This window comes from Acromyrmex echinatior, chromosome 2, assembly GCF_024713525.1.
Source record: "Acromyrmex echinatior isolate Ae372 chromosome 2, ASM2471352v2, whole genome shotgun sequence".
NCBI classification, from domain to species: domain Eukaryota; kingdom Metazoa; phylum Arthropoda; class Insecta; order Hymenoptera; family Formicidae; genus Acromyrmex; species Acromyrmex echinatior.
Window position 1 is genome coordinate 10,449,165 of NC_141853.1, and position 10,806 is coordinate 10,459,970.

At 28.5% G+C, this 10,806-nt stretch overlaps 1 protein-coding gene and 1 long non-coding RNA gene across 6 annotated transcripts; one reads left to right on the forward strand and one right to left on the reverse strand.

Annotated features, from left to right (window-relative positions):
- Nucleotides 1–74: 74 nt before the first annotated feature.
- Nucleotides 75–431, reverse strand: LOC147910478 (uncharacterized). Its single transcript, XR_015548506.1, has 2 exons — nt 323–431; nt 75–147 (listed from the first exon to the last, which is right to left on the reverse strand). It is a non-coding gene; the product is annotated as an uncharacterized LOC147910478 (long non-coding RNA).
- A 112-nt stretch (nt 432–543) lies between these two features.
- On the forward strand, nt 544–10,723 carry LOC105148061 (prolyl 3-hydroxylase 2). 5 transcript variants are annotated; one of them, XR_015548500.1, is made up of 12 exons: nt 544–885; nt 1,828–2,092; nt 3,166–3,490; nt 4,243–4,368; nt 5,216–5,352; nt 5,599–5,742; nt 6,567–6,824; nt 7,017–7,109; nt 7,215–7,365; nt 7,688–8,105; nt 8,620–8,778; nt 8,834–10,723. XR_015548500.1 is itself a non-coding variant. In XM_087416925.1 (11 exons), exons 1-11 carry the CDS (start codon nt 665–667, stop codon nt 8,708–8,710), a joined length of 2,229 nt encoding a protein of 742 aa, XP_087273051.1. In that variant the 5' UTR covers nt 544–664; the 3' UTR covers nt 8,711–10,723. The 5 variants fall into 5 exon arrangements, 3 of the variants coding, with proteins under 3 accessions (XP_087273051.1, XP_011057842.1, XP_011057843.1); XR_015548499.1 differs by having other exon boundaries at nt 8,900–10,723; XM_087416925.1 differs by having other exon boundaries at nt 8,620–10,723.
- The last annotated feature ends 83 nt before the right edge of the window (nt 10,724–10,806 follow it).

Below are 10,806 nucleotides of genomic sequence, written 5' to 3' on the forward strand. Positions count from 1 at the left end.
AGTTTGTATCATAAAACGATTATTTTTGAAGGTCAAATCCGATCGCATAATAAAAGTCAAGTTGATTAACAGTCTTGTTTCTTTTTTCTATATCTTGTACGCTGATAAAAGAAAAAGAAAACGGATAAATGGGATACAAGACAGAAGCTGCAAAATAAATCATTTTACTTATTAATTATATGTACGTGTTTTACATAAAATACACAAAAGTTTTTAAAATCGTTTTTAAGATCGAAATGCTAAGGAAATTATTAATGTCTTAATTTTCTTTTTATTTAATATTATTTCACAACATTATTACATAATTGAATTTGTATCTTACATTTATTTTGCTCAATATATTATATCCATATCTCAATATTTTCTCAACTTCAATATTGCCTCATTATAAATTCTCTCTTGTTTAATTTTCTCTCCGACACGTACATATTTTATTTATTTTAGTCTATATAATCTGTAAGTTAAGGCGTCCTCCGCATATGAATTACCCTGTATCCATAACCGGCACGTTTACGCGTGTGCGTGCATGTGGACGATATCCCACGCGTGTATAACGCGCGTGTACGCGTTCCGAAGTTGACGACGACGAGAAACGACGCGAGACGATCCGTCTGGTCCGTGCACTTCGTGTGCTGTGCAGTCCATTGGGAGGAGTCGCGAGAGGATGAGGTTCGTTCTACTCGTGGTCCTCCTCGGAGCGTGCGCGTGTCACGCTCGCAACGACGAGATCGAGATCAATGAGATCGACAACGATGAATCGGTCGCACGCGAAGAGCAACGCGTGCGCAACATCACACTCGCCGAGATCTTTGAGAACGCGGTCCAGGCCTATCTCGAGGAAGACTGGGACGGCTGCGTCGCGGGATTTAACGATGCTCTGCATGAGTAAGTTGTTACAATTATCCCGTCGTCGTCGGTACTCTCTTCTTCATAAGCACTCAATGTATATTAATTTTATGAGGTATTTTTAAGTTTTATTTAAGTTTCCAATTTTATGTTTTATTAAAAATTCTTAGACCCGGTTGCACCAACGTTACTTTGACTTTAAGCGAAACTTAAAACTCTCTGTCTCATTTTAAAGCGAGAAAGAAACAGAGACAGAGAGAATTTTCTTCACTTAAAATCGAAGTAACGTTGATGCAATCGGGTCTAAGAATTTTTAATAAAACATAAAATTGGAAACTTAAGTAAAACTTAAAAATACTTCATAAAATTAAAGTTTTTAAAATTATAAATGCGTTTTCTGACATCTCGTTTTAAGGAAAATACATATTTAATACTTTTATGAAATTTTTTTCATATTTATTAATAGTTTACATGTGTAAATTGAAAAGTGATTCTTGATGTATATTAATTCTAAAATATCAAGTATTTTATTAATTTTAAATGTTTTATTTTTAAAAAAATGCTTTCTTCTGAAATGTTTAAAATTTAATGCGTTTTTTAAAAACTTTTTTGAAAACTTTTTTGAAGGAGAGGGATTTCTTTAGCTTTTTATATGTTTTTAGTAATATGAAATTACATTAAAATTTATGAAATGAAAATATTTTTTACGAGAAAAACGAATTTTTTTGAAAAAGAAAATAGCATGGAAAAAAAAGAATAAGTTGCATAACACACAAAAGTATAATATATTAAAGATATTTTAATTTAAAAAAAGAACAGAATTAAATAATAATTAAAAAAAATCTTACAATTGCAGTGTCTATATTATAAAATATCTATTTATATTACAAAATTTTTTTAAATATCGATTGCAATACATAATCAATACATATATATTAAATCCATATTTTTTAATGTAAATTTACATATAATGTTTCATAGATATAAAGCATACAAACGTCTGGTGATAATTTGCCGGCGAAAATGTAAAGCTGAGGCGGCAGGTTCTTCGCCAATCTTCATGGAGAATATCGAGGATTTGCACTTTTACGAAAGAAAAGTGAAGGAGACGCTTTGTCTAATGAAATGTAATCAGGATTATCGAGAAATCGCAGGTGAGGGGGCGCTTAAACGACTCCCACACGCTACGGAGAAGAAATTTGTTGACTTTACCATCTACGAGTATCTTCATATCTGTTATTTTCAGGTATAAAAATATATTTATTTGACTGAAACTTTAAATAATCGAATATTGCAAACTTTTTATATAAATTACAAAAAAAAAGTAATGCTTACAACATTAAATTAAAACATAATTTTATTTTTCACTTTATATTAATCCTTATAATTTATATTTGTACTTACAATGTTTCTTTTTATAATAATTAAACCATAAAATATAAAAGATATATTTTATCATATTTTTATCTTATTAATAATATTTATGATATGGTTTACGCAGTATTTTAACTTTGATTTAATATAATTTTATTTGATATATTTTATTTTTTATCATTTATTAATTTCTTTCATGTTATTACAACCGACAAATTGATTTTACAAAGATATGTCTCTGCTCACTTATAGAAGATATCATAAAAAGCATTACGAAAATACTATACTCCCCGGATCCTAATCTGGTAGATTACGTAATTACAGTAGTAGATATTTGGTCCGCGTCCGCTGCGTAAATTATGAGTTAAACAACTACGGCATGACTTGAAAAACTAGTTCGTACCATTTCTCTTCATCATTTCCCTAAATAACAAATATAGCTTTATTTTTAGAAATTTGCGCATCGTTATTTATAACACTAAATCTCGATGGAACTCGATTTTAATTAAAAGTATTAATTAAAAAGAATTATTAATACATTTTAATTAAATAAATTATAAAAGACGTTTACAGCATTAAACTGAAACATAATCTTATTTTCCATTTGTATCCTCGAACAGACGATATGGTTTCGATCTGCTATCGAAATTAAAATTCCAGTATATTCTATACACTTCTAACATGATGATCGCTATTATCTTAATATAACCTGAAATAAATAAAAATATTGTTTGATGTTTATCAAGAATACATATTTTACGAGAGATATATATATAGTTTTTGTTAATTTTTCAAAAATACGATAATTTTTTAAAGATGTAAAAATATTTTTGCTAATAATAAAAATATATACATATTTAATATATCATAAAATAAAATATATATTTATATCAGAATTATTAATCTATAATTAATATTATAATATTTATAAATAATTTTTTCTAGAAAGAAAGATATCAAGATGCGGCGAACGCAGCTTTCACCTTTCTCTCCCTACATCCCAATCACGAGATGACTAAGAAGAACCTGAAACACTACTTGAATTTGTCCAACGTGACCGTGGAAAAGGTCGTGAATTTGGAGGCAGCCCCCTTTGTGCAAAAGTACATCCGAGGTGTCAAAGCATACGAAGATGAATATTATGCGGAAGCTGTGATCGAATTTGAAAATTCACTCGAGCTTTACATAGAATCCGAGGAAGAATGCAGAATCTATTGCGAGGGTCCTTTCAATCAAGGATGGTATCCTGAATTTACCTCTTCGGTAGCAAGTAAGATACATAAATTAACTTAATAAAGAACAATAAATAATAACATTAACGAATTCAGATTAAAAAATGTATTTATAATTTATGCTTTTTAATCTTGCTATCCTTTTTAATCTAAATATAATTTATACTTTTTAATCTTTATTTGAGTGCAGAATTATTCGATCTAGAAAAACAGCTTATTTGTTTGCTGCTTTAATATTAATTAAACTTAAAAAAAATTTTAAACAAATTTCTTATTAAAGTTTATGCATTACTAAAAAGCATAACTACAACGTACATAATATGTGCGCGTAATTTCTTCTTAATTTTATTATCATATTTAATGGATTGAATTCTTTCATTATACAAATTATAGCAATAAGTAAATTAAACACTACACTCTCATTAAATTAAATTGTTAATAAGCTTTTAGATAAATACGATTAACTGGATTTTTAATTCCATTTTCCCGGAAGAAATTTGAAGTAGATTATTAATGATTACTCCAAGCATAACTATAATGCACATAATATGTGCGCGTAATTTCTTCTTAATTTTATTATTATTTAATGGATTGAATTCTTTCATTACACAAATTATAGCAATAAGTAAATTGAATACTACACTTTCATTGAATTAAATTGTTAATAAGCTTTTAGATAAATACGATTGACTGCATTTTTAATTCCATTTTCCCGGAAGAAATTTGAAGTAGATTATTAATAATTACTCAAAGTATTTCTTGTTTATTGTTATTCTTTAATTTTTTTCAGATCACTTTACGTTCTGTTTGAAATGCAAACGTGGATGTTCGCTTGCATTAAATAATGTAAATGGCGATTTTCGGAGTGATTTGCTTAGAAGTCATTATAATTACTTGCAATTCGCTTATTATAAATGTGAGTATTTTGGCAAAAAAATGATTTATTTTATTGAATATGAGATTGATGTTTTTTATGACAAATTATATCATGTAGATCATATCACTAAATTCTTCCAAATGCTTCAAACATATTCCACAGATAAATATTTATTTAAAATAAAAAAAAAATATATTAGGTGTTGGAATTAATTCGTAGCGTTTTACAAGTGATGGGAAGTACTTTCATTAATGTATTTTTTAATGCTCATGTGAAATAAATAATATTCTTTCATTAAAAACGCTACGAATTAATTCCAACACCTAATATATATTTTATATATATATATATATATTATTTTATTTTTGAATGAAAGCCTTTGAATAATACGTATTGATATTAGTCTCATTTATATTTTATCTAATTTAGTATAATTTAGTAACATAATTGGAATATTCACGTAAGATCAAGTATTATGAATTATAATGGCCTTGTTGTAATGTGTCTCCATTCATTAACAAAAGCAAATACTTCAACAGCTCCATCAAGTAGTTTCCTGAATCATCTCATTAAATTAATTGGATTAATTTCTAAATTATAGCAATCTCAATGTCAGTTCAACATCATTTCTAAAATTATTAAGTATTCTGTATACTTTGTGCAATACGCGTTTATTCTTTAACTTGCATTATTTCAAGAAAATTTATTTTGTGTGATTCATTATCTTCTCACTTTCTTCTTTCCCCCTCTTTATCAATTGAATTTTTTTTAGTTTAATATATATATTTTATTATAATATATTTGCTTAAAAATAAATACATTTAGTCAAACAAATAATGAAAGATACAAAAATATACAAATAATAGTTTTCATTTATTTTATGCAGTGGGTAATTTAAAAGCAGCTTGTGCAGCAGTTGCAAGTTACTTATTATTCTTACCTGCTGACGAAGCAATGTTGCATAACAAAGACTATTATAGCTCTCAACCAAAAATAAAAGAGCAATACTTTACACCAAGAGAGGTATGTGAAAAAAATATAATTATTATAAAAATATATAGTAAATGTTATGTATTTAATACTAGAAAAATTTCAAAGAAAATATCCGGGAATTTTCATTAAAAAATTCATAATATTTATCCTCATATAGACCGTAAACGAAAATTCCTAAATTTTTAGCACTTAAAATAAGTGAAAATCAGTGAAATAAATAAAACAAATTTTAGTATATTTACAAATTTAATAAGAATTAACGAGAATACTTCTTAGGAAGCGCTTTCCTATGTGAAGCGGCAAGAATATGAGCTGTTGCTAATAAATTATATAGCAGTGGAGTTCGCTGCGATTGATGTCAGATTTAACAAGTTTAAGAAGATAAATATGAAAAAAGCCGACAAGGAGGAATTAGGGAAGGTAAAAAGTGAAACATAATAAAAAATATATCTGCTAACTTATTTATAAATAATGACTATATATACATTTGTTCATCGATTGTTCCATACAGATTAAAAGTCGTAAGGTATTCTTTATTGTATAAGCAATATTTTTGTTTAAAGGACGATGCACAAACCTGACCATCACGTATCGTGCTTAAACTGATCAGCTAGATATAATTAGTGAAACAACTTCAATGTCGAGTGCATTTATTATTAAATCTAATACTAATATTTTTATATGATATGTTATATACTTACATATATCCGAATAACAAATAAGATAATAAAATACTTACATATATCCGAATAACAAATAAGATAATAAAATATTAAAAAATGAACTTTACTTTTATTATTGTCGCAATTTAATAAAAATAATTGAGACAAATTTATGATTAAGAGATATTAAAGTTAAAATAATATTACGCATAATTTATTAAGCTAATTTAAATACTAATTGAATTTTTAGTAAATGAATCCTTAAATTAATAATCAAGAATATATAATCAATGTAAAGGCATGGTGTATACAGTGATATAAAAACAATTGAAGTCAATGCGTTGGATGTAAGTTGCGCATAATTTATCTTTATTAAAGTCCCTCGTTTAATCGCCTGTTTAAATGCAACCCTATTTACTTTTGTGTTTATATCTATATAAGAATACAGGCGCGAGGAAAAAGATTCGCAAAACAATCGATAAAGAAACAAAATAAAAAAGTTCAATTTTTAGCTCCAATGTTATTATCTTAATGTTTAGTTTTTATTTTTTTTTCCATATATCTCGTCTTTTATTTTTTTAGGACTTTTCCTCGAAACCAATCTTGCATCCACCTCCTGGTCATTCGCCATCCATTCGAACGCGATTTGTGGGTAATCTATCATCATTCCGGGACAAGGAGGAGACGGAGATACGAGAAGAGCGTGTCATGGAACAGCTAAAAGTCACGAACAATACACGATTGATAGCAGAAGAAAGCGAGCTTGGCGGAAGGAACCGCTACATGGCTGATGGGTTTCTTAATTCCACCGATTGCAATCTGCTCATGCAACTTGCCCAGGTGTCGAAATTAGCTTTACCAATCGAACATTAAACGATTACGAAACATTTTTCTTCTTAATTCTTTTGCATTATGGTTTTGATAACATTTCAATTATAAGTTTCAAATAGAATAAATTTGAATGAAATTTTATCTTCGTTAAAGCAAAGATTTGTATATAAAAATATTATATGAATAATTCATAAATTTTAGATTGCTGTGGAAGGAGACGGCTATGAAGAAAACAAAAGTCCACATTCGTCTTATGAGCGTTTCGAAGGTGTAACCATTGGTAGAATAGCCTTGGTAAAGATATATTGATATCCGGGAACATTCTTTATTATGTTCCTTCTATATTTATTGTTTTTCTCATTTTGGCAAAATTTATTATCATCTTATAAAAAATTGTAGATGGTCTACTTCGGTCTAACAAAGCCAGAATTACTGAAGCTATTTCTGCAACACACAGAAGAAGCTCGTAATCACGTGGAAAGGTATTTCAACCTTGATCGACCATTGTATTTCACCTACACCCATTTGGTCTGCCGAACAGCTTTACTCGGTAATTTTCATCTGACGCATCCTCGTGCTTCTGACGACATTTTCGCTGGCATGCTCGCATCATAACATTTGGTACGGCATTGAACATATAAAACAATCGATCAGATCATATTTTATTGTGGGTCGGTTCGCTTACAACATTTGATTTTATTTTCATAACTCCTTTTATTAACAAAATGATATCATCATTATATAAAATATAATTAGTATAGTAAAATATATTTTCTATCAAGTAATGTAACAAGCTGTCTAAGGAAGGCTGAAGAAGATTAGATATATATATCTGTTAGTTTCTAGGAAATTCATTATATCATTATTTTCAGATTCGCCGGCGAATAGAACTGATCTTAGTCATGAGATTCATGCTGATAACTGCGTAATAAAAGACGATGGTTCCTGCTTGCGAGAAGATCCCGCGTATACGTGGCGGGATTATTCAGCGATTTTATATCTCAATGATGATTTCGATGGCGGCGAGTTCTTTTTCGTAGAAGACTGGAAGAGACGTCGCGTCCAAGGTATTGTTCGGCCTCGGTGCGGACGTATGGTGGCTTTTTCCGCCGGCGGTGAAAATCTTCATGGCGTCCAAGGCGTACGTAGTGGCAAGAGGTGCGCAGTGGCGTTATGGTTCACTCAGGATGAAAAATATTTGGAGTATGAGAGGGTAGTGGCGAATACTGTGTTGCAGAGAGTCCACACTTTGGGTACCGTGCAACGTGAGGATACCCAAATACCATTGAAGTAAGAATAGAATTTATTATACATTCTATATAAAGATCCCTCAGGACATTATGTAGAAGAGAAGGAGCGTTAATATTTAATTTTTATAATTGTGCAATTATTAAGTCTAAAATGCATGTTTAATATCATTATACGAAAATATAATTAATTTACATTATATTTTCATGTATAACAAAAATATTCGATAAATCTTTAATTACAAAATTATGTTCATATTGTATCCTTACGTTTTTAAATCATATGGTAATAAAAATTTTAATAGAAAATTTCATATATAAATTCATGTTTCTATGACTGTAAATGAAATAATAAATGACATGACAAACATGACATAATTAAGAGAACAAACTAAAATAAAAAAATAGTTACAATAGTGTATATACAAATAGTCTGATATTATATAGAATTAAAGATTAATGGATTAAAAAGTTGAGCATATTTCTTTCAAAATTCTATTTTCTCGTGAGTTTTCTGTCAAATAAAGATCAAATAAAGTATAACATTTCTATTTTAGATATGAAGACACACTGATCCAATGTTTCAAAGAAGATGAGATGTTGAGACAGATATTGAGAGAATTTACGCGAGAAGGCACCAAAAATTGATAAAAATTGATAGCAATTTACACAAGATTCAAATGTCCAAGCAAGTAAAAAAAAGAGAGACAAATGTAGTAAGTATAACAAAAATTAATATATTGATCAATTCGTAATTTAAAAACTTTGTAGATAAAAGTGATTTATCTATAAAGATGAAAAGTCTAGAAAATATAGAACATATTCCTTGATAAATAGATGGATCATGCAACTACAGAGAGATTCGAGAGTTTTTAAATCATATTTTACAACAGTAAATTATACATCTATTATTATAGTACGATACTAACATTTACGTATTAGTATAAATTAGTCAAATAGTGTTTAAAGAAACAGACGAAATATGTTACTCCTAGAATACTTACTCGAGTAGTTTAATGCGCGTATCTGGATTTGATTTACGCGACAAGATCGTTATAGAACAATGTGGGCTTCTACTCAATAATCTTACTGTGTTTAATTCAAGTTTCTAGTCGGCGTGTACAATAAAACGCACAAACTTACCTCGCATATCTTGCACACAGTCGTAGTCAGTTATATTTATATAATTATTTATATAATTCAATTCTAAGCTATCATTTGAGTTCAATTGAACCTACTCAAAATTTGATCGGTTCAGCTGTTATTGAGATAAGAGTCTCTTTAACTAGTCGACTCCTGTATTATAGATAAGTGATGATATATATGATTGCGTGTACACTTGACGCGGATATTATATCTCTTGATAAATTATCTATTAATTAATAATTATTTTATGTATCAAAGTATGTGTTTAAGCGATGCTGTCGCAATTGCAACAATTGTTATAGAAAATATCTTATAGAAAATATCCTAAATCTTTATTAGAACATAGGACATATTACATGTCAACAAGTTTACATAACCGCTCGCTATGCATCGCGCAATATTTGTATCGCATTATTTTACAGTTTTCGTATTTGTATTATGTATAAGAAATTACGCCTGTGTTATGTACGCGATTGCGTTGCAATTCCCTTATTCCTTCTCTTCTTTTTTTTCCTCTTTTACCGCGCAACTAGTACGTGATGGACACTTATACGTCTCTTTGTAAAATCAATTCCATTGATTAAGCGTGCGTGTAGTATTAATCATTCATGATTACAAATTTTCTTATCGAAATAATCGACATCCGCGATTTGTCCGCGTTGTTATCGTAATTGAAGAACAAATAGAAAAACGCATTTATCAACGGACAAAACGGAAACGACTTAGGATGGAGGGAGGAAGATAAGAGGGTAAAAATTAAAACTCAAATCCTCCATTTTTTGAGAAAATTATGGAAGAATGTTCTAAGGAGAGATAGAATTAAAGAAAAGGGATTTACAATTAGTTGCAGTAACTTCGGTTATTAAAATCAGTCTGAGTAATCTTTAAAAGGTTCTATTTTCGTCGTTCATTGTTTGTTAAAAAGCTATTATCGTAATATATTGATGCATGCAAACAAATATTAAATTTGAATAATCTGGATTCTATATTACTTATTGTATATTTTTCTTATATGTTTCAAGTAAATGCAGAGAAAGAACCTGTTAGCATTCAAATCTTCTAATCTAATTTAAAAAAATCTAATTTTAATGTAAAATTTGGGAATTTTGTTCATATATTTAAATATGTAGAAAGAATTTTCCAATTTCAAATTAAAAGTAGATTAAGTTAAGTCAGAGAGGTTCATTAAAATAGAAATGTTTATTAAAAAGAAGAGGTGGATGCCTCTTTTATACTTTACAATAAATATACATATAATACAGAATTCATAATTAATAACACTTTATTTTGTGTTAATAACTTTTTAATAAACAATAAGTGACAAATTAACGTGACAAATTAACGAGTATTCAAGTTCATAATGATATATATTAAGATCCCATCCGAATTGGGTTCCTTTTTCCTATAATCTTATACGCAGAGTTAACTAAAAATCGTCAAGTTTCTATTTTCAGATTATTGTATAAATGTAACAAAAAGAAAGAAACAAATAAATCTTATCTACAAGAATAATAATTTTTGAAATTTCCGTAATTTTAGGCCTGTCGTTTTAATAACATTTGGTAAATCTAAATGTATATCCTTCCTTCTTCTTCTTT